Source organism: Schistocerca gregaria, chromosome 8, assembly GCF_023897955.1.
Source record: "Schistocerca gregaria isolate iqSchGreg1 chromosome 8, iqSchGreg1.2, whole genome shotgun sequence".
NCBI lineage: Eukaryota > Metazoa > Arthropoda > Insecta > Orthoptera > Acrididae > Schistocerca > Schistocerca gregaria.
Window position 1 is genome coordinate 332,501,599 of NC_064927.1, and position 25,334 is coordinate 332,526,932.

The 25,334-nt window shown below is 43.7% G+C and overlaps 1 protein-coding gene across 2 annotated transcripts in view; it reads right to left on the minus strand.

Annotated features, from left to right (window-relative positions):
• Positions 1–1,258: 1,258 nt before the first annotated feature.
• LOC126284566 (sodium-coupled monocarboxylate transporter 1-like) overlaps positions 1,259–25,334 on the minus strand; it is a 420,449-nt gene continuing 396,373 nt past the window's right edge. The window contains exons 14-15 of one of the 2 annotated variants that reach the window (XM_049983577.1): positions 20,289–20,523; positions 1,259–1,621 (exon numbers count right to left, since the gene is read on the minus strand). In XM_049983577.1, the coding sequence (XP_049839534.1) occupies positions 1,556–1,621; positions 20,289–20,523 (301 nt within the window). In that variant the 3' untranslated portion in view covers positions 1,259–1,555. The remainder of the gene's footprint in view (positions 1,622–20,288; positions 20,524–25,334) is intronic. The other variant, XM_049983578.1, reaches the window with a different exon arrangement.

A 25,334-nucleotide genomic window follows, 5' to 3' on the forward strand; every position in this document is an offset into this window, starting at 1 on the left:
CCCACTGTCTCTCTCCATCATTATCATCATCAGTTGGAAATAGACTGTAAGTTCAAGTTTGTTTAGCATGTATTAGGGTATTCATATATGTAGATCCACGTTGTTAATGCAAGTTTTCTAGTGTCATTCAGCTACCTTCTATCATACTGACTCACCACCTCGACCTTTCGTATCTCTTGGAATACAGCAAAAACTTCCTTGACCCATTTAACAATCAGTCTTTAGGCTACATGTCCTCTGCACCCACTACATTGCAGTCATATGACGTCTTCTTCTCGAGTGTATACCGTTATTCCTTTGTTTTGTCTCTCTCTCTCTCTCTCTCTCTCTCTCTCTCTCTCTCTCTCTCTCTCTCTCTCTCTCTCTCTCTCTCTCCAAGTACATATAAAAAAATTCACAGCCCTCTAATTTTAAAGGCTTTCGCATTAAATAAACTATGAGGAAAATGTTATTCCCATAGTTTCCTTTTGAGACAGATGAGAAGTTAAGTTCTGAAAATTCTATTTTGTTTACCAAAAGCATGTCTTGTTACTATTTTTCTTGTGCTTTCATTTATTCGGTTACTTCTTTTACTGTTCACCCGATCACTGACTTCAATTGTCTTACATATGAAAATGTAATTTCTTTGCTGTGGTAACATTTTTCAACTTATTCATTGTGCAATAATTATGATGTTAATTGAGTAAAATTGATGAATTCTGTAACGTGAAACTGTAACACTGATATGAATTCAGAAATACTAACAATGCAAAATAATGACTATGTAATGGGAAATAAATACTTGTGGTAGACCTTGTTACGAATCTCGATTTTGGTTCTAATCCCAGTGTAATCAGATTTAAATTTTTCTCCACATAATTGATTATTAGTACTTTATGGCACAGCTTTGATGAATGTTAAAAATTGCATTATGCAGTAGACAGCTGTATCTGCATATTTTATTAGTCACCCAATTGAAAGATACCGACACAGCTGTGTATTGCATTCTTAGTATTCGTTGTTATTACCGTTTCCATTTCATTTATATTTGCTATTGTGGTTTTCACAGTACACTAGCTATATATAAAACAGTGAATACTGAGCCAACATTATGGATGAGTAATTAGTTGTACATTGTTAATATAACAAGGTATAAAAAATAATTTGTGAAGAATTCACTACATGTCCATATTACAAACTTTATGTGCAGAACCAGCACCATCTCGTACTTCATGAATGACATGTTTGGGCAATAGATATGAAGTCAAGATAACAGCTATCATGGTCGAACTATGTTATTGGTTTATTTCATTTCATTCTCTCAACAGCGTAAAAACCTAGTTGCATATTTCCTCACATTGAGAGACAGCGCCAGGATACATATTAACTCATGTTGTTACATTGAATTGGATACATATTAATCTGAGGTGAAATGGGTCCAGTAAATGTAATAAATTAACAGTTCTTAGTTGTGAGACAGTCTAGCACAGTTTTCTGCACTTCTGCAGTAGGTGACCGTCCTTTTGCGTCATTACGCTCTGCTTCTGAGGGAGACGCACATAATGTAGAGGCGGCTTCACGGTTCTTCTTTGGCTTCTTTCGCCTTTTCATTGTCAGCAAGGATAATATGCATCTTCACAGCCTGAAAACAGAAGAAGAAGGTTACTGTATAATAATACATTTGCAGACGCTTACATGTGGTCGTGAAACATGGAAAGCTCTCAAAAAAAGTTAGGCGACGTGGTTACCAAACGAAAACAGCATCCTGGTGTTTGGTTTGCATGTCCACTGACACTCAACATTTTCGGTCCTGGAGATGAATTGTTTGTGTTGGTCGTTCAACTAAACTGAAATCTGTATCTGTCACTCTTGCAAAGCAGAAATATCTTGGTACCCTTATTTTTATTCAGTAATGATGTAAATGCTTTCTGATCACAGACTGGCTACATTTATTACATTCAGGATGAAATGCCCGTCCTTATACCAATCGTCGATCACCCGCTCTGTGTTTCACTTCAGTCTTCTGACGTTTCGAATCCTATAACAAGCAGCATCGTCTAGCAAAATCCTCCTGGAGCTGCTGAAGTTATTCAATAGGTCATTTAAATGTATTGCAGACTGTAATAGCTCTAAAGCACTCCCTTTGGAGTACTCGCGAGATTACCTTTAAATCTATCTACTTCGTCCCATTAATAAAAATATATTGAGTTCTGTTTATTAGAAACCTGTGAATGTACCGACGAATCTGGTCCGATATTGTAGTTTGTTCACCAAACAACAGTGCGAAGCAATATCACGAGCTTTCCGAAGGTCAAGGTGAGTGGCATCCATCTGATCGTCTTTCTCTACAGCGCTCTGATATCATGGATGGAAAAAGGGAGGTGTGTTTCTGAAGATCGCTGTTGACGGAATACATGTTCGCTTTTATAAAGGATATTTATGTCCTTCAGAATCGCCATGGGGCATGAGCATAGAAAATGTGCCATATTTCTACAACTAACAGACGTCAGTGATGTAGGCGTGTAATTAAGTGAATGAGTCTGACAACCCCTCTTAACAACAGAAACGACATGTGCTTTCATTAAATCCTTGGTACCTTTCATTGGTCAAGCCCCCTACGATAAACGAAGGGGACAAATGTCTCTCGCGTAATCTCTTAGACCCTCACGGGAAGCTCAGAGCGACTGTAGTTAATTTTATTTCCTGTAATCTCTTATCTAATACGCTGCCATTTAGACCTTAGCGGACGACCTTCCGCGGTAAAACAATTTCGGAATACTGAATTCAGGCTTAAGCCTTCTCTCTGTCCTTCCGTTTTGGCGTCATTATGGTCACTGAGTGACTGAATAAATGATTTCGGTACATGTAATGACTTTATATACGACGAATATTTCTTACGCTCTTTAGTCAGGGTGGTTGCAAAGTTTTACTGCCACATTCTTTCAATGTTTCTCGCATTCCTCTCCTAAAGTTAATTTTCTATTTTTGTCCAGAAATCATTTCTCAATTAGATGCTGATTTAATCAGTCACAAAGTTCTCTTTGCTTTTGAGCAAATTTTTTAACATAATCCCTCACACTCTTGCTCAGCACTTACGAGAATATGGTTGCTATATTGTATGCCTAGGATCCAACATTACTGATAGTTATCTCTGTTGCCCTTCACAACAATTATGTTGTGTGGGAACAGTGTTAGACTGCAAAATGAACGTGTTCTGCAGGGCATCATAGATGTGAGGGGCAAGAAACGGTTTTCTGGGCTCTGATATTTATGAAGCCCTGCATGAAAATTGTGTTGTGTTGGTGTAGTATCGGCCTATTTCATCAACCTGCTTTGCATGGTGGTCTGTACATCAGGGACAGAAGAATTATTTTTAAGACCCTGATGTGCCTTCCCGTGCAGAACAGACGTTGTTGGAACAGTATTGGCGTGTTTTATTGAACTGTACTGCAGGGGTCACAAGTGCTGATGACCATGAATGGGGACAGATTGAGATGGATAGAGGAGAGAATGAACATGGTGATGGGGAGCAGAAAGTGTAGAGACAGACAGGAGTCATGGGGTATGAATAGGTAGGTGGAAGGTGTAGAGAGGGAGCGAGCAAGTGGAAAAGGTAGGAGACAGGGATATAAAGAGGGTGGAAAAGAAGAATATGGTCAGAGGGAGGGGGGGGTGGGAGTAAGATATGGTTAGAGGAAAGGAGAGAGAGAAAGAGAGAGAGAGAGAGAGAGAGAGAGAGAGAGAGAGAGATGGAGGATGTTGACAAAGAGAGATGGAGGAGATGAAGTGAGGAGGAGGAGGAAGGGAGTTGGGGATGAGAGGACGAGGTGGACAGGCATGTGGAGGAAGAGGAGGACACAGAGTGAGTGAGAAGTTGGTGTCTTAACATATTTGTAGAATGCGTTCCAGATGAAACCACAGGAAAAAGGCATGTGTCATTTATGTAAATTTTACTGTTTTATTAATTTTGTACGCTTACGTATTTGCCGATTTCTTTCACAGCTGTTATTTGGAGACATATTTCTTTTTGTGTGTAAAACTGAGAGGCATGCTGTCAAACCTCGATGGCTCGTACATAGGGAATCAGAAATCCAATTGATAGCAAGAGGTGGCGCCAAGTCCCTCACAGCCTAGGAGGTAGAAATGCGAAAAAGGAAATGGTGGATAAAGAGAGTGAGTACACCAACTATAGGACTGTCATTAGTCTCGAAGTAGAAAAATAGTTTGGAGAGAGAGGCTAAATTACCCCCAAATTATCTTAAACGAGTCTCAGGAGGAAATGGTACTTGTGTGTGACACTGTGGCATGTTGTGGCTTCCTTTGTGTAATTTCTCAATCACAAATAAGTGAATATTAGTGTTATTAGCGGTGTTACATTAAACGAGCCATTGTTTTCTTGGGCAGTTGACTAATGGAAGTATTAAAGTAGTGTACACAGTTCGTATCTATTGGTTAGCATTGCTGCGTGAAATTGTGAAGTCTCCGGATTGGAGACTTTCTTCAATCATTTCATCTCATCTTAATCACAAAGACCTACAAGTCACCGAAGTGGCTCCGCAGCCGGACAAACCAAATATCAAACGATGTCTCGCAGCCAATGGCGACATAAGATCATTAAGTTAATCTATGTGTGTCAGACATGTATGACTGACTTCAGTCACGTTACCTACTTTATGTTAGGTTCCTATTCCTATTCCTATATTTGTGTGTGCACCCAAAACTGAGAGTCTTTATTTGAACAGTTAATTTTATTAATTGTTGAAGTGTTTAAGGTTTACGGTAAAATCGGTTTTCCGAACTAAGAGACAGTGCAGTCGTCACTGCAACACACGTTCAGAAAGTTAAACTACTGTTGATTGTACATGATTTACGCTTACTTTGATGCGTAACGCCCTGGGGTTTTTACAGCACGGACCTGAGGTTTGATGGGAGCGCTAGGACTGGTTGGCCACAGTTTGGAAAGAGGACTTGACGGGTCACGGTTGGGCGAGTTCGCATAGCGGAGAAGCAATGGCGGCCTTCCTTGTACGGGAACTGGAGTTTGGCAGTGGTCACGAAGCAGACGCTGGCGCTCTTCGTACCTATGAATGGTGCGGCGCTAGCTGCCATCCTGTCCTTTTGCTGTTGCCCAATGGAGATTGTGTTAAATGCTGATCTGCCTTGCTACTGCAGATCTTACCTTCAAGCGCGTTTCTGGCATTGAAATGACTTTGCCCGACACTAGCTGTGTTGCCAGCTTAGTGCCTCGACCGGGTTGTTCAATTGCTCTGGTAGTGCCCTAGTTGTCATCTGAACGTTGTGCTTGTATGGTTTAAAACTGGGGCGAGTGCTAGGAAGTCTCTCTAGACCTGGCGTGTGGCGGCACTCGGTCTGCAATCACTGATAGTCGCGACACGCGGGTCCGACGTACACTAACGGACCTCGGCCGATTTAAAGGCTACCACCTAACAAGTGTGGTGTGTGGCGGTGACACTACACTTACAAGCAATTAAAGCATATGTGCGTTTAATATTTTAAAAGAAAGGGGGAGATTTTGATATAAAATCAACTTTCAGAGTTTTGTTTGAATGTTAATATTAATAGTGCTTATTTTTAAGCAGGTAGAAAGTAAAAGTACTTCCATGTTAATACGATACTCTCTCTCTCTCCCTATATATACACATCAAAAAAAGTTTCGCATCAACCCGTTTCCCAGAACTCCTGGAGATAGACCTTGACTGTGGATTTTCTATCACAGTCCCTTAGATTGTTCAGAGGTATCACTAAACCCACCCAAAAATGTAAACAACCATACATGAGCAGCGCCTATTAGACAGAGGCCGTCGGACAGCCGATAAATTCCAGTCATTCCACCAGGACGAAAGTACACGGCTCGTGTTATCTGTAGTTCAACCATGCCTAGACAGTCAACACCGCTTTTCGATCGCGTCCGCATTGTTACTTTGATCCAGGAAGGGCTCTCAACAAGGGACGTGCCCAGGCGTCTCGGGGTGACCCAGAGCGATGTTGTTCGGACGTGGAGGAGGTACGGAGAGACAGGAACTATCGATGACATGTCTCACTCAGGCCGCCCAACGGCTAATACGGCAGTGGATGATCGCTACATACGGATTATGGGTCGGAGGAACTCTGACAGCAACGACACCATGTTGAATAACGCTTTTCGTGCAGCCACAGGACGTCGTGTTACGACTCAAACCATGCGCCTTAGGCTGCATGATGCGCAGCTTTACTCCTGACGTCCATGGCGGGGTCCATCTGTGCAACAACGACACGATGCAGTGCAGTACAGATGGTCCCAACAACATGTTGAATAGATTGCTCAGGATTGGCATCATGTTCCCGTCACCGATCAGTGCCGCATATGCCTTCAGCCAGAAAATTGTCGGAGGCATGTTTGGAGACAACCCAGTCAGGCTGAAAGCCTTAGACATACTGTCCAGCGTTTGTAGCAAGGTGGAGGTTCCCTGCTGTAGTGGGGTGGCATTACGTGGGGCCGATGTACACCGCTGATGGTCATGGAAGGCGCCGTAACGGCTGTACGATACGTGAATGCCATCCTCCGACCGATATATGTAACCTTATCGGCAGCATACTGGCGAGGCATTAGTCTTCATGGACGCCAATTCACGCTCAAATCGAGAACATCTTTTGAATGACTTCCTTCTGGATAACGACATCGCTCGACTAGAGTGCTCAGCATGTTCTCCAGATATGAACCTTATGGAATATGCCTGGGATAGATTGAAAAGAACTGTTTATGAACGACGTGGCTCGCCAACCACTCTGAGGAATCGCGGTAAAGGAGTCGAACATTGTGGACCAACAGTGCCTTGATGAGCTTGTGGATAGTATGCCACAACGAATACAGGCATGCATCAATGCAAGACGGCCTGCTACGCGGTATTAGAGGTACCCGCGCGTACAGCATTCTGGACCACCACCTCTGAAGGTCTCGCTATATGCAATGTGTGATTTTCATGAGCAATAAAAAGGGCGGAAAATATGTGTTGATCTCTATTGCAGTTTTCTGTTCAGCTTCCGGAACTCTTGGAACCGAGGTGATGCAAAATGTGTGTGTGTTTATATATATCCTTAGTAATTAGAAATTTGATATCATGTCTAAAGTTGGGATTCTCTGTTCACTTAAGGGAGGAACTGAAATATATATTGCTAATTAGATTTGTGTGGATAAGTTAATTAATGGAATTTGTTTATAGATACTCTGTTCATGACAGTTTGCGAGACTTGTGTATAAATGTCAATTACATCCTTTAACGATAAAGGATGGCTGGGCTGCCATGGTAACTTTTTAAAGTGAGCCTTGTGCTAATATCATTTCCCCGTGATTTAGATCAAGCTGTTGTTAATCTAGCATATGCCTAGGGTGTTGCGTCAGGTCGTGTGACCGAATTAGCAAATTGGCCTATGCTGTTTGTGGCCTGTCACGTTCAACAACTCTGTAATCCATTTTGATTGTTTGTAGATGCTGTAACTAACATGTTGCCAGTAAGTCTAGTGACTGCAGTAATTTTGAAGAAAGATTTAAGTTTTTTAGCTAGCTTGTTAAACAAATGGAAACAAAGTATTTGAAGTTAAATTTTCATGTTATTGAAATCAGATTCCTGGCAATTTTAAAAGGTTTTTGTTAAACAAATTTGAATTACACTTGCTGCTTTTGTAAGGTTATTTGTTTTGCTGATCTGTGGCTGTATTTTCAACTTTTAATGGCAGTGAGGCCGGAAAATTTTGAAGATATTCCTTTATAAAACTGCAACTGGAAATCACGGTGTGTATGTTGTCACTAGTGATGGACTGTTTCATGTTTCTTTTATAAATAAATAAATATTAATTCTATGTATCCTCAGTTTAGACTTACCGCTTCCTTCCTATCTGCCCTATACCTTGTAAACCTTCCTTCAATGGTAGCAGACCATGGTTGCGATTTCGTGAGTACGAGGATACGAACTGCACTACACTGGTAGCAGCATATCGTTCGATAAATTTTTGTTTTATATTTGATTTTCTGTTTCTTCCTACAGGGTTTTGTTCTGCTGTTGTTTGTTTTGTGTTTCAGTCTTGGTACCATTCGAGGTAGGAATGTCAGCACTGCGTCATTGCCACAGAAAATCCTGTCTCCTGTACGAAATTCGTATACGTGAAAATAAGAGGAAGGCAACGAGGGAAAACTCTGTCAAAGTTTGAGGGCTGCCTTCACTTTGCCAAGAAATATTTCAGCCGAGCAAGTGGGGGAGCTAAGTGAAGCTATTCTCTTTCGTAAAAATATAGTGGGGGATCTCCAGAGCTGTGTGTCAGGGTTCTAAGTTGCCTTCCCACGGCGAAGGCCGATTTACTGAACACAGACCGCCCTTGACCATTTGGCAAATAGCATACGTTATGTTCGTACTGCCAGCAAAATCTCTCTGTGTTCGATGAAATTAAAAAAGTGCTGGTCAGAGTTTTGCCCCTTCAATAGCAGATGTTATCCTTGAGTTGGTGTAATGACGAAGAGGATGTTAGCACCAGTATCAGTGAGGAAAGGCATGGACTGACAGTTAATAGCTCATTTGGAAACTTGCGAAATCAGATAATAGCCACTCTTAGAAGTGTATGGAGATTATTCACTGTTGGTATTGAATAAGTAGTTGAATTTCTGTGGTCCTTAGTTAAGTTAAGTGAACAGGCGAACGTGTTGCAGGTGGATCATAGTTTGCTGCCACAATTCATTTATCTGTTGGCCATAGGCCTAGACAGAATAACTGCTGAAGCATTAGAGAATGAAGAAACGTTGTGGGATATTGGGATATTGAGATGGAGCTTTTAAGTAAGTGTCTTGGTTATCGTGAAAAGAAAGTAATAATAGATAAACATGTGTCTGGAGTACAAGGTAAAAATGAATCTTTTTCTCGTTATGTTAATGAAGTGAATTTTGGTATCTTAGACGTATTTTGAGGTCTCTGAAGTTGAGACAGCAGCTAATATCTCAGAATTCATGAAGCTAGATGCCAGATCTAGGACTCTGTGTTGTGATAAGTCATTAGATTTTGATGATTTAGATACATGATTGATTAATACATAAAAAGTGCGTCATGGCGGATATAGGTAGGAAGAACTAAATGTAGCCTGTTTTCAGAATGCGGTGAGTAATGTTGATGTTGAACATGAGCAGCCAGATACTGTTGCTGATGGGGTATGTTACCCTTGTAGTGAAGCAGGGAATTTTGTCAAGAATTGTCTGGTTCCTAAGAGCATGCGTGGGACGGCTGACGCCAAAGGAAACGCATACCTCCGGCAATGCGCCAGGAAGTCCCATCATGTTGTTGTATGTTGTGCAGTATAACATGTGGGCGGTTACCGTACGTGTGTGCCTGTTGGATTCTGACAGAAGCGTGTACCTTCTTAATTATGTCTGGTATAAAAGGAAGAGGTAAATATCCACGTTGACTGGCCTAAGTTTGATTTATCGGTTGTCTTTTTGTCTTTCTGCTGATGAGCAGACCCCCGGTGCAGCAGGTCAGGTTCCCTTTAAGTTGGGTTCTAGACGGCCCCTCAAGGGTTTAGTTGGGAAGAAATTGTCTACTAAGCTTACACTAGGAGGCGATTTTTTGCAATTAACTTAGTGTTTTAGTAGATTATGCTGGTGGCCAGTTTTGATTGTTCAGGCTGGGCGCGTGTTTGTCATTTACCTGAGGCTAAAGCCTCTCAGCTGACAGATCTATCGGATGAATTTCCGGAAGAATTTACTATTCGTTTATGGGTAAGCAGTAAAATCAAATATTATATTTGGATCACTGATCAGAGCTCCGTGAGCCAGACTCCTTATCCGTTTTGACCTCCTAAAATGGAGAAATTGCGGAGATTATCGATCAGCTGTTTGCGGACGATGTAATTCGACTTTCGGCCTCGTCTTACGCAGCCCATTGTGTCTAGTCCCTAAACCACACAGTGAAGGATTTAGACATGTAGTTGACTAATGCGAATTAGACTAAAAGATTGTTTTGGAATCCATCCCACTCCCAGAGTCACGTATTTGTCTTACGACATTGGCGGGAGGCTAGGTTTTTACGGTCCTGGATTCAAACCATGTCTGTTATCAGACTCCCCTTGCGGAAGAGTCTAAACCGATTACATCGTTTTCTGCCGACTACTAACTCTTATAATTTAATGGAGTTCCCTTTGGGCTGGCCACCGGTGCTGGAGGTTTGTCACGGCTAGTGGATTCAGTCGTAGGAAACTTCAGATTCCTTTACAATTGCTTGGACGACGTAGTAGTGTATACCGCAAGTTTTGAGGAGTATTTTTGAACGTCTTAGGTAAGCTGGTTAGTGATGAAACCAGCCAAGGTGATATTGATCTGGTTTCCTTCTTTGGCTACATCGTGTCTAAAAGGGAGTTACTGTTGACGTCGGACTAAGGCCATCCATCAGGTTCTGGTTCCCCAGGATAAAAAGCCCATGGTAATTTTTTTCGAAAATTCATACCAAATTTTGCCCAGATGTGGCACCTGTTAATCTGTTGCATAGGAGAGGTGTGGGGGAGTCACAGCAGGCACCATTGGAAGGGTAAAAGCAGGCCTTAAGTGCCACTCCGGTCTCAGGTATTCCGTATTTCATCATTCTGTTTATTGTTCAGATCGATGTGTCCAATGTGGAGGTGGCAGCTGTGTTGCTACAAGAACAGAATGGGGAAAGACACCCTCTTGCGTATGCTTCGCAGATGTTATCGGCTGCTGAATCGAAATATTCTGTATACGAGTTGGATGCCTTACATCGCCTAGAAAAATGTAAATTTTTCGTAGAACATGGTAGGTTTAGCCTCGAAACAGACTACCAGGCCTGCAGCTGGGTGTTGGTTCGTCCTCGTAAGACCAGGCAGATAGCACGTTGGGCTATGACTATCTCTGCCTTTCAGTTTGATGTTTTCCATGTTAGGGGCGGGCAAAACCAAATACCGATGCGCTGAGTCTAGGTTTAGGCTGAGCAAGAACCTGAGTCTCAAGTAGAAGTGGTGCGTACTATGGAAGTCTAAACGGAGATTCGTCCCTTTTTGGCAGTCTTAAGGGGGAGCAGCGAGTAGATTTGGAGTTACAGTCTGTTCTTAATAGGTAAGAATGGAGTGAGATTGTTACAGGATACGCCTTGCAGAATGACTTTCTATGCTTTCTGGCCCGTGATGAAAATAGACCTAAGTTGTGTGTGTCTTGCACTTTAATCTCTAGTGTATTCGAATTCTTTCATCAGTCCTTTTGCGGAGGGCATTTACGGTATCACAAAAAGGTACTTAAGGTTAGAGAACAACTAACTCGGAAGGGCTTGGACCACGATGTTCTCATGTTTGTGGCAGAATTTGAGCCACGTAAGGTGGCTCAACCGGATACCGGACATAGGTGTGGATTCTACAGTCTAGCGAGTATCAACCTATGGACAAATTGTTTATTGACTCTCTAGGACCGTTGCCCCGAACACAAAGAGGCAATAGCTTTATCTTCGTCGTAGTTGATGCTTTTACGTGGTTTATAGGTCTGCTTCCAAGCATCTGGAGCGGGTCTTTTCTAGCTTTGGTAGGAACTCCAACATACCGGGTTCCTATAATTAAAGGCGGTGTGGAAGTAAGAACAAGCGAGAAAACCTTCCACCGTGACCGGTGGATATATTCTTAGCAGAGCATGGAAACGAGCTCTTGACACAAAGGAGAGCCAGAGATACTGGTCGCAATGTTTACGGTATGGCGGTAGTGTTAGCGCCACGAGAGCATACGCTGACACCATCTGCGACAGCATGACGGAACTACCGACCAACGGGAAGGCATGTCTGGGCTAGGTATGGCCACCAAAGCAGCAATTTTGACAGTCAGTTGCTCTGACGAATACATTGGCGGAAATAGTCCAAAGCTTATAGTTTCTTTAGGGAATTCATTATTCTCGTTACTGGCTTTAATTCTGTCTTCTTCTCTCGACGAAACTGATTACGTTTGAGGATTATGCTTTCGTATCCTTATTTGACAGAATAATGCTACAAAATACTTATGATGCCTAATACCTTCTTGTAAGATAACTGATTCGAAAAGCTCTCTAAAGGTAGTTACAAGAAGATTTCTTTAATTCTTTCTCGGAACCTTTGTCTCACTCAAACGTGGGGTTGGCTGTGTTACTATTGATGTGGCAGTGTAAATTGCAGAGTGTGGTCGGATGCCCTTCCTGCTGCCACCACGAACCCCCAGGACAGAATTAGTGTACACTAGCTGTCTGCATGTAGTGTAAGCCATGTAGGAGTGCGAACGTTTTCTAATATCTGCGAGTCATGTAACTGAGACGGAACGTGGGGACCAGCCCCTGTATTCACCTAACAGGATGTGGTAAACCGCCTAAAAACCACATCCAGGCTGGCTAGCAGATCGGCCTCATCGTTAATCCGCCAGGAGTATTCGATACGAGGCTGGCGCGCCTACCAGAGTCCGTGAAGCTGCGCTTTAGCGCTGTTGGCTACTCTAGCGGCTAGTTACAAGAATATCTGAGAGATTATTCTCATTAATCATACCACTATCTGCTCCAAGTAATTTGAAGATAAGATATCCAAAGCAATCTCACATGGATCGCTGCGATAATCAACAAATATTTTCTGAAGTGCTCTGCCACTACAGATGTCCATAAAGCACATAATTATCACATTTGGTACATCTTTCATACCCATGAGAGGTTCCATGCCCTCTTTTGCATGTCACCTCTCATTTTCATCAATTTTAATAATGTTTTATGTCATTGCACGGTGGTAACAGGCCAAATAGAGTGTCTGTAATGAGAGTATTTGTACTGACAGATCAAAATACTTCTCACTTGATTCACATGCATGTTGGGTTACTTCCATGGGTGGCCTGTGCGAGGCGAGCATCGGTGAACACGGCACACTGTTTTTCCAGTTGGGTACTGCACTTCTACGAATACTGAAAGGGTCGTACATCAATGCGCCTGGCGTTAACGACTGACGTCAGTCGAGTTTCGCCTATTGTATGCAAGGCGAAACGACCTGCGAGACGTCTGGCTGTCCCCGCAGTTTATGTGTTTACCATTCTCGCGCATCTGGAACAAAGACTGCTGGCGCCAAGTTACTGCATTGTCCTCATGATTCTGAGAATACTTGTGGACTATGCCCTGCTGGGTGCGGCTGTCTGGCACGTGATGGCCGGTGGTCTAGGCATGTCGTTTCCTTAGCCGGTCAAATGGCAAGTTCAGTGCCCTCAGCTGAATAGCAGAGGCATAATTGATCAACTTAAAGTGAGGCTAGTTGACATCATAAAGCTATGCTTGAAAATGGAGGGAACGGGTGCTACTGGCGCGAATGATGTTCTGAGACAGTGTGGGGGAATGCTGATTTGCGGTTTTCGAGGTAGGTAGGGAGTTGAGCAATGTTGGCTTTGTTCTTGAATTGTGCAGGTGCAGGGCTCTCAGGATCTGGTCTTCATCAGAGTCGGACAGTCTCGCGACTTAGTCGCACTTTTTTGGCAGAACATAGAATTCTCAGTCAGCCTTCGAGGCAAGGGCTTGAAACAGAGTTGCTGCACAGCAGCATTGAGCACCTACATCATCAGGACGCTGCCTACCGACAACGTGCTGCAGATATCAGGTCTGGTACAGTATTTTCGGCTTCAGCATTGAAGGATCTATCATTTTTATAGTGAAACCATCAGCAGCACACTCGCTAGCTTTGCTACAAGTCCACCTTGCTTGTTTATAGATGTGATCCAATTTGAGCTCTCACTACCAATCGCGATGCTGTAATATAGTCGGAAGAGTAACATTTGTTTCATTAGGACCTCCAGTCGTTATCGTCAATCTATTGCATCACAGAGAGTAGGTGCCCCTTGTTCTCGAGCCAACTCTTATTGACATAATAGTTCAGTATACTCTATCCTTTGTGTCGATAATCATGTACCTTTATGTTCTGATGTATAATAAATCTCACTGTAATATTTAATCCGCATATAATTTCATAGATATATGCATAATCCCATTTCCTCTTGTTTGTTGTGGTAAAGTTCGCTTTTATCTCTCTGAGTAGATTACGATTTTTATTAAATTATGTGAACGTGCACTCCTTATTTTATCACCTAGCAGGGTCCACCATCATTTTCTGTTGTTACCATTGTGCGCATAATGAATTAGGTGGTAGGTAAGGAGGAGATCGAGTGCATGTCACGTTCTCATGCAAAATTCGTCAGAATTAAAGAGATACAAGCTCTTCCCTACCCTATCACCTCGCACCCATACTCAGATTATTCGCCATTAGAGTTCTCCTATACTTCGCTAGATATTACCGAAGCTTGTCGTCTAGCCTATAATTGTGAAGTACATTCCATTATAAAATTATAATTTTGCTTTTCTTCACTATTGGTTTAATGCAGATTTCTCTTGCTTATACTATGTATGGATTATTACCCTCCAAAAGCGGTAATAATTCTGAAACATTACTATGGATGCTTCTGCAGTTCAGTAATATCTTATTAACATGTTCTCTTTCCGATCTTCAGGGACAGAAATTCTATTCTGACAGTAATGTGGGTTACCAATTTTCGTTGCCTGTTGGTCATTGACTGTTGATCCATCACTCATCCCACAACCTACAAAACCCCTATCTGCACTCTACAGCACTACCCTAGTGATCGCTCCCTTTGTTTAGTGCACACTGGATCTCCTAGGGAGCTACAATTTTCAAAACAATCGCCACAATTCCTGGACGGAATGTAACTATAGGTGATAACATGGCCAACAAGAAATGAGTGAGTTGTAAGAGAAATACATACCAATATTATTCTTGCTTCTCAAGACTATGAGGTGTGTGTTCAGTAACTGACAAGAATGTAGCTTGATTGCGAAACACTTTCGTGTCTGAGAAGCATTTGTATTGTCGTGCCCATATTGGATATTTATTTGGTTATCAGTTGTTGAAAACGCTACGATTCCGTAGATCGACCAATAATTATTTTGTAGCAAAGTGGACAAAAGAATTGGATAAGCATCACTGAGAGAGCTAAAAGCTATCCGCAAGACTAAGTTTCAGAAATATTTGGTGTATTATCTAATTGGAACTAAATGGAAGTGGACAACATTGATGTTGATGACTAAATAAAATTCTCCCAAAACGTTCTGGTTATTACTTGAACACACCTCATACAGTCCTGGAAATGGAAAAAAGAACACATTGCCACCGGTGTGTCAGACCCACCATACTTGCTCCGGACACTGCGAGAGGGCTGTACAAGCAATGATCACACGCATGGCACAGCGGACACACCAGGAACCGCGGTGTTGGCCGTCGAATGGCGCTAGCTGCGCAGCATTTGTGCACCGCCGCCGTCAGTGTCAGCCAGTTTGCCGTGGCATACGGAGCTCCATCGCAGTCTTTAACACTGGTAGCATGCCGCGACAGCGTGGACGTGAACCGTATGTGCAGTTGACGGACTTTGAGCAAGGGCGTATAGTGGGCATGCGGGAGGCCGGGTGGACGTACCGCCGAATTGCTCAACACGTGGGGCGTGAGGTCTCCACAGTACATCGATGTTGTCGCCAGTGGTCGGCGGAAGGTGCACGTGACCGTCGACCTAGGACCGGACCACAGCGACGCACGGATGCACGCCAAGACCGTAGGATCCTACGCAGTGCCGTAGGGGACCGCACCGCCACTTCCCAGCAAATTAGGGACACTGTTGCACCATTCGCAACCGTCTCCATGAAGCTGGGCTACGGTCCCGCACACCGTTAGGCCGTCTTCCGCTCACGCCCCAACATCGTGCAGCCCGCCTCCAGTGGTGTCGCGACGTGTCGTCTTCAGCGATGAGAGTCGCTTCTGCCTTGGTGCCAATGATGGTCGTATGCGTGTTTGGCGCCGTGCAGGTGAGCGCCACAATCAGGACTGCATACGACCGAGGCACACAGGGCCAACACCCGGCATCATGGTGTGGGGAGCGATCTCCTACATTGGCCGTACACCTCTGGTGATCGTCGAGGGGACACTGAATAGTGCAGGGTACATCCAAACCGTTATCGAATCCATCGTTCTACCATTCCTAGACCGGCAAGGGAACTTGCTGTTCCAACAGGACAATGCACGTCCGCATGTATCCCGTGCCACCCAACGTGCTCTAGAAGGTGTAAGTCAACTACCCTGGCCAGCAAGATCTCCGGATCTGTCCCCCACTGAGCATGTTTGGGACTGGATGAAGCGTCGTCTCACGCGGTCTGCACGTCCAGCACGAACGCTGGTCCAACTGAGGCGCCAGGTGGAAATGGCATGGCAAGCCGTTCCATAGGACTACATCCAGCATCCCTACGATCGTCTCCATGGGAGAATAGCAGCCTGCATTGCTGCGAAAGGTGGATATACACTGTACTAGTGCCGACATTGTGCATGCTCTGTTGCCTGTGTCTATGTGCCTGTAGTTCTGTCAGTATGATCATGTGATGTATCTGACCCCAGGAATGTGTCAATAAAGTTTCCCCTTCCTGGGACAATGAATTCACGGTGTTCTTATTTCAATTTGCAGGAGTGTATATATCGATAAGAACTCCAATTGAATGTCACAAATTAAAAATGTTGTAGAAAACTTTACTTCTACACCACTTTCTCTGTGAGCGACTGTTGACTGTGATGATAAAATAGTCAATAAGTCAGCTTACATACCGTACTTTCGTTCACTAATGACATATGGAATACTATGCTTGCACTATTCCATTTTAGAAGCAACCTGTTGAAACATTCTATAGCATAGCAGAATGTTTAAGATATGATCAACAGAACATGCAGAGCCTTTGTTATAGCAGTGAAGTGCTGCGTATGTGCAAGTTGGGCACATGGAATAAGTGAAATGAGATGGATCTTCATGACGGCGTGACAGAATGGTATGTTTGGCATGTTTGGATGCCAGTGTTGGGACGTATAAATGACGACAATGGGAATGAAGTTTTAAGATCTGTTGGCGTATCAACCCACATTATACAATGTCTCTACGATGAATGGTCCACCATCCGCAGCCATGTAACAGTGTAACAACAGTGCCCGTGAACAGATCATAATAGAGAGGATATGCACCTAATCAACGACACTCGCTTGAACACACGACAGAGCTTGCTGCAGTCAATGAATTCAGCTCCCCCTCAAGCAGTTTATGAGCAAGCATTCCGAACGGAACTGAGTACACTGGACTTTTGGACTCGTTTGCCTCGCAGAAGGGCATCTTTCACAGTGGTTTATGAAGCTGAACGCCTTCAATGGTCCAAGCAACACATAAACTGGATTAGTGTCACGTGATCTGACTAGTCGCGATTTTGCCTCTGTTCAAATGATACAAGGCATCAAGTGCATCAGTAGCTCCATGAGCCTAGAAGTTTTATGTTGTACCATAAACTGGGCTCACTCATTTAATTTACCATGAACTACAACTGGGATGATAATTTCAACTTTCCTGGTAACCAAATGTGTTTCTTTCTTCTACATCTTCGTGATGAGTATGCCGCTCCTCCTCCCATCCATCAGGATGGAAATAGGCTTGACTACAGAGCTACCTGCATAGATTCCTGGTCTGATGAAAGCCACATCGCACATTGACTATCTTGTTAAACCACCAGATCCAGACTGCACAGTATGATTTCACATCTCGATATCACGTCATGGGTGTTACCGTTTGCGTCTGATGCTGGCAGCAGTTGTGTGTGGTCTGGTGGGCCCAAAGGTACGAGCCAACTGAGCCGTGTCTCCAGCTGTTTTGTGTCACAAGCGCCCTCTGCTGCCGTGATGTAGGGTGGCCAGACGGAGCCATTCACCCCAATTGCACTTGCACTTGGAGCCTTATTGCTACGACACCATCATTTGTGTTTGTGTACATTCTTGGCACATCATGATGGCAGATGACGTGATCTGTCAATGTCACGCCAAAGTGCCATTATCCGGTATGAATGGGCATGTAACGCCGGAAATGCATATCCTCCTATTTCCATCTATTGTACTATTGTACTATAAATTTTTTTCCTTATTTTGTTACCTGAAGATATGACATTTCTGTGTCTTTATATATTGTAACTGTTTTACTATGTCGATGTATAATTGGTTTGATTTGTAAATATTATTTGTATTTTTACGCTGGGTCTTGCCTAGGGAAAACTATGTTATCCAACGAATACATCGATAGGTCGTGTGGAGAACCAATCTTTGGTAGTGTTAACTCTGCCGCGTGGAGCGCGGGCAGAGAGGGAGTCTGGCTGGGGTAGGTGGTGGAGTAGGTGTGGTGAGTGACGCTCCCGCGAGTTGCCGCGCTTTCCGGGTTTGGCAGCATGTAATTGCGCTCGACTTGCTATGATAGTCTCTGACGCGGTGTCGCGGACGGGAAGCATTATCTGGCGCACATCAAAAGCCCGTTTCGCCTGGTGACCGTGTCGAGAAGAAGGCGCGCCAACATCCAGCTTCTGCAACAGCAACGGCCGATAATGAGTGACTGTCGCCACCTCCTCGACTGACGGCTTCAAACCTTCAATCAACCAACAAGGAAGACTGGAAGCACGTAAAGTTTTAGAACTGTATGTCAGAGCTCAGATTTTAAAATTGTTGCATCACAAAATTACAGCAACTTAGCATGAACCTTTGTTGCTCATTGTCCCAATTGCATTACCAAGCAGGGTCCCTTCCTTTTTCGAAATGAAACCGAGTGACGTTGAAATTCGGACGCCAGCATTAAAGTAATATCATTCCATTTCACTGCTTTAATTTCAAAGTTCAGTTAAGGCATTCATAGCTGGCTACAATATTTAGATTACACAAGCACAAATGAAGAGTGCGAGTTTTGTTATCATATTTTAGCTTACCTGTGACTGCAGCTCAGCTTGGTACGTACAAAATTGTACTATTGTTAATTGTTCAGAATCATTTGATTTAATTTCAAAGTTACATCCCTTATTTCTAAACTGCGTAGATTCAAGTAGCTTTTAAAATGATTGTTGAGGTAGCCCAAGACTAGCCTTATTTTATTGAATTTCGAAGTGCTTCAGAAACAAAGTTATCTTTTAAATTCAATCACTAAATTAACTTTCAATTTTCCGTTTTTATTAATTCTTTTGCTACATTCAGTTTTCACACTATGCGTGTCAACCTTCAGTTGCCACGCTTCTAGTGCTAATTATATATGTAATAACCTTTTTTTCAGTTACTATAGTAATTGTCCATAGTACTGGCGACGGTAATTTCCCCCAAATCTCAAATATCTAATTACCGCTAGTTAATTGTTAACGTAGCGGCCGCACATTTACTTTCTTTATTAACCTTACCCCTTTTCAAAATTAATTTCCACCACTTTCATTTGCATTTTTCCTTTCATTTAGATGTAACCCTTTCCTCCCTCTTTATCGATAGATTAACTTCGGTGACGATAGCTTTTCCCAAATTTCCGTTAGGTAATTTTTCACTTTCATTAAGGTCAATAAGTGAGGAGGAGGTTACAGGCATACGGGACTAATTTGTCCATCATCCATAAACACACATGTGTTGTGAAGAGTTCATGTCTCGTTAAATGTGTGGTATCAAACACCCATCCAAGGCCGCCTGAATGACGTCGAAGCACCCCAGTCTACCAGTGACGAATAAACTCAAAGTGCCGCCCTCCACAGGAAAGCTTATGGCCCTAGTGTTCTGGCATGCAAAGTATGTGATCCTCCCAGATTCCATCCAGCAAGGGACCATCAATGTGAAATGCTACTGCGACGCCCTAACCATACTCAGGTCCACCATTCGACGGAAGAGACCAGAGATACCGAATGAAGGTGTTGTGCTCTTAGACTACAAAGAAAAACCACACATAGTAATGCTTACACTGGATCAGAGTCATCGTTTGGGGTTGTGGAGATTGGATCGTACAGTCATCAATACCGATCTTTCCCCATCTACTTTCACTGTTCTCTGCATTTAGTTCCACACTCTCAGGCTGTTACTTGCAAACCAAGGCTATGGTGGAACCGACTGTCGAACTATTCCTTGCGTCACAGGGTACGCAGCTGTTACAGCGTTGTTTCTTCAAACTGATTACATGCCGTGACAAATATCTCAGTGTCGGTGGCGACTATTTCGAAAAATAGTGCTAAATGTATAGTTCATAACATCATGGCGCTTTTGTATGGGAAACAATGATAAACATGCTAATACTTGCGACATTTTTTCCAATGCGAATAATGTTTTGAAGCAGAGTGCTTGAGTAGTCGCCTGGTGCGATATCTACATCAGGAAAGATAGCGCCCTCGCTGCCCCAGCGGTTAAGCAGTGCCAGACAAGTGGTACCTTGTAGCCTTCGTACGTGGGCACCGTGGCCCTGACGCGCTCCGCCAGCGCTGCAGCCTTCTTGCTGTCTTTGGGCAGCAGCCAGCGCATCATGGGCGTGACCAGGCGGGGGTCCAGCGTCGCAGGGTCTCGCCGCCCCGTCACGAAGCTGATCACCAGCGCCGATGCCAGCGTCACCACCAGGCCCATCAGCATATACCAGAGGTACGACACACGGAAGATGTACGGCACCTCGCTGCAACGAGAACAAGAGTCACAGAATGGAGTAATCGATCCTGAGAGAGTCGGTCAATTTGGAACAAACATTTTAGTATTATGCGAGTGACAGATATATTCCACCTGGTGTGCAATATATATTAGACATGCATAATACTCTCAGACTTCAAGAAACTGACAAGTGTCAATATTAACGAACTGATAGTCTACAAAATCATGGTTTGCAGAATACTATCATGAATTGCTTACAGAAGAATGGAGAAATTAGTAGAAGTCGACTTCAGGGAAGAACGTTCGAACACACAAGGCAATACTTACCTATGAAATCCCTTAGAATATAGGATAAGAAAAAAAAAACTACGTTTATAAATTTGTGGGCTTTGAGATATATTTTGACAGTGTTGAGTGGAATATGCATTTTGATGGTTCAAATGGCTCTGAGCACTATGGGACTCAACATCTTAGGTCATAAGTCCCCTAGAACTTAGACCTACTTAAACCTAACTAACCTAAGGACATCAAACACACCCATGCCCGAGGCAGGATTCGAACCTGCGACCGTAGCAGCCCAGCAGTTCCGGACTGCAGCGCCAGAACCGCAAGGCCACCGCGGCCGGCTAATATGCATTTTGACATTTGGAAGGTAGCAGGGGAAAAATACAGGGAGCGAAAGGCCATTTACAATGGTTGAGAAGTGAGAGACAGGTTTACAGCTTATCCCCAATATTATTCAATCTGCATATTGAACAAGCTGTAAACGAAACCAAAGAAGAGTGGGGGAGGAATTGAAGTCCTTGAAGAAGAAATTTGAGAGTCTCCAATGACACTGTAATTCCACCAGAGACAGTATAGGACTTGGAAGAGCAGTTGAATGGAATGGACATTGTCTCGAAAAGAGGATACAAGATGAACATCAACAAAAGTAAAACAACGATAATGGAATGTAATCGGATTAAATTACATAATGATGAGGGAATTAGCTTAGGAAACGATGCACTTAAAGTAGTAGATGAGGTTTGCTATTTTGGAAGCAAAATAACTGATGATGGCCAAGGTAGAGAGGATATATGATGTAGACTAGCAATGGCATGAAAAGTGTTTCTGAAGAAGAGAAATTTCGTAACATCTAATGTAAATTTAATTGGTAGAAAGTATTTTCTGAAAATATTTTGGTGGAGTGCAGTCATGTATCGAAATGAAACACAGATGATAAAAAGTTTAAACAAAAAGAGAATAAAAACTTTTGAAATGTGATGGCACAGAGTGTAAGGTGGTAGAATAAATGAAGGTCATTTCGCATTGTTCCATAAGAGTTTTATACATCGTATCAGGAAGGTGAATATGACACCTAACTTACTTCGGCGCTAATGAGGAGATTTGCCAATAAGTATGTAATGCAAAAGGAATGACACTCATTCGACGCTATTAACACTCCGCTCCTATATACCAGGTATACCGGTATAAAATGAGCGTTTTTTTTTTTTGAAAATGAAACACTAATTTTGAAATGAAAAGTAAAAACATTTTTTTCAAAGTACTGACCATTGCTTTCTATATACACTCCTGGAAATTGAAATAAGAGCACCGTGAATTCATTGTCCCAGGAAGGGGAAACTTCATTGACACATTCCTGGGGTCAGATACATCACATGATCACACTGACAGAACCACAGGCACATAGACACAGGCAACAGAGCATGCACAATGTCGGCACTAGTACAGTGTATATCCACATTTCGCAGCAATGCAGGCTGCTATTCTCCCATGGAGACGATCGTAGAGATGCTGGATGTAGTCCTGTGGAACGGCTTGCCATGCCATTTCCACCTGGCGCCTCAGTTGGACCAGCGTTCGTGCTGGACGTGCAGACCGCGTGAGACGACGCTTCATCCAGTCCCAAACATGCTCAATGGGGGACAGATCTGGAGATCTTGCTGGCCAGGGTAGTTGACTTACACCTTCTAGAGCACGTTGGGTGGCACGGGATACATGCGGACGTGCATTGTCCTGTTGGAACAGCAAGTTCCCTTGCCTGTCTAGGAATGGTAGAACGATGGGTTCGATGACGGTTTGGATGTACCGTGCACTATTCAGTGTCCCCTCGACGATCACCAGAGGTGTACAGCCAGTGTAGGAGATCGCTCCCCACACCATGATGCCGGGTGCTGGCCCTGTGTGCCTCGGTCGTATGCAGTCCTGATTGTGGCGCTCACCTGCACGGCGCCAAACACGCATACGACCATCATTGGCACCAAGGCAGAAGCGACTCTCATCGCTGAAGACGACACGTCGCGACACCACTGGAGGCGGGCTGCACGATGTTGGGGCGTGAGCGGAAGACGGCCTAACGGTGTGCGGGACCGTAGCCCAGCTTCATGGAGACGGTTGCGAATGTTCCTCGCCGATACCCCAGGAACAACAGTCCCTAATTTGCTGGGAAGTGACGGTGCGGTCCCCTAAGGCACTGCGTAGGATCCTACGGTCTTGGCGTGCATCCGTGCGTCGCTGTGGTCCGGTCCTAGGTCGATGGGCACGTGCACCTTCCGCCGACCACTGGCGACAACATCGATGTACTGTGGAGACCTCACGCCCCACGTGTTGAGCAATTCGGCGGTACGTCCACCCGGCCTCCCGCATGCCCACTATACGCCCTCGCTCAAAGTCCGTCAACTGCACATACGGTTCACGTCCACGCTGTCGCGGCATGCTACCAGTGTTAAAGACTGCGATGGAGCTGCGTATGCCACGGCAAACTGGCTGACACTGACGGCGGCGGTGCACAAATGCTGCGCAGCTAGCGCCATTCGACGGCCAACACCGTGGTTTCTGGTTTGTCCGCTGTGCCGTGCGTGTGATCATTGCTTGTACAGCCCTCTCGCAGTGTCCGGAGCAAGTATGGTGGGTCTGACACACCGGTGTCAATGTGTTCTTTTTTCCATTTCCAGGAGTGTATTTTGACCACCTTTCTGGCAATTTGTGGACACAACGCCAATAGAAATGTTCGTCTTTTGAAACAAACCACTCAGACACCCAATTTTCGACTTCTTCGTAGGAAACGAAGTGTTCCTCAGCCAATGCGTGTCCCATTGATGTAGACAAATAGTAGTCGGAAGGGGCCAAGTCTGGTGAATACGGCGGGTGGGGTAACAGCTCCCAGCCAAGTGCTTTGACTGTATCGTGAACCAGTTTTGCTTTGTGTACAGGTGCATTGTCGAGAAAAAAGAAAAAAAAGCAAACAAACTTTGCCTTGTATTCTGGCCCATTCTCGTGTCTTTTTGTTCGATCAATGCATAGTTCAAATTGATCATTTGTTGTTTATAGCGATTAGTGTTCACAGTTTCACCGGGTTTTACAAGCTCATGATACGCCACACCTTTCGATCCCACTAAACACAGATCATTGTCTTCTTGCCGAATTTATCTTGTTTTGCAGTCGATGTTGATGGTTGTCTCGGATTAAACCATGATTCTTCCCATTTAGGATACTTAAAATAAATCCATTTTTCATAGCCAGTAACAATTCGATGCAAAATTGATTCTCTTTCATGTCTTTGAACTAAAATTTGACAAATGGCTTTTCGGTTTTCCATCCGTCTTTCATTCAATTCATGTGGCACCCATTTTCCACTCTTTTGGATCTTTCCCATAGCTTTCAAACGTTCGAAATTTGTTTGTTGTTCAACATGTAGCATTGTGGCATTTGCGTCTGACTCAATGTATCATCTTCATCCAATATTGCTTGCAATTTGGCGTCATCGAACTTTTTTGGTGGTCTTCCACGTTCTTCATTTCCTATATCAAAATCATTATTTCTGAACCGATGAAACCATCTTTTGAATGTTGCTTCTGATAGAGCATGATCACCATATGCCTCGACACGTATTCGATGAGACTCTGTAACACTTTTTTCAAATGAAAACAAAAAATTTATGCTTTTCGCAAATCATCACTTTCTGGTACAAAATTCGACATTGTTAACATGATGAAACCATATGATGTTGTTTGTTCTATGACTTGATGTATACTAAACATCTTTGACAGATGTCATACCAACCAAACCAAAAAAAATTAAGGCTCGTTCACAACAAATGTTCCCTATCGACACATTTTTATCTTAACGCTCATTTCATACCAGTACACCTGGAATGCATGTCAATGACCAGAAGGTGAAACAAGCCGCGAGAGGACGAGTTTTGTGTGGAAGAAAGTGCAGGCAGACACAGAGGCCGCACCATAGGAGGCACCACGTAAAGCTCTTAGCGGGCGTCTTGCGGCAGGAGTCAGCAACCGGACAGGTGATGCATGCATACTGGAGAGCAAGTAATGGGTCACAAGAAGTAGGACAAAAAGAAGCTTTAGAAAACTGCGTTTTTTAATTCCAAATGGATACGAACAAAATCAGTGTCACAGATGATCACGTGAACAGCGAATGGTACACATGTAACTTTTAGGCCTCTGGAGAGGGCACAAAACATCCGATTGGCGGAAACGAACTAGGAAGGAGTAAAGCACCGACATTTCGACGCAGTTCAATAGTAGGGCCCTTGTGATTAGCAGAGAGAGTGTCCAAAAAATAAGTGGAACGCTGCTATTGGTCGAAAAAAACCGTGACATGGAGAACAAAAGATGTGAGGTGGGGAAACAGTTCGGCCACGAGAAAGACAAGAGCGAAATTTTCGGGGCTCTTCTCTAAACCTGCGACAAGTGCAGAACGGGGCGCATAACGCTCTGTGCGAGGCAGAGGAGAAATTTGTGTGAACACTGCGTTCACTGGAGGTGACATTCAGCTAGATATTAGCAGAAGCATCGTTGAGATCGAACTGGGGAGAAA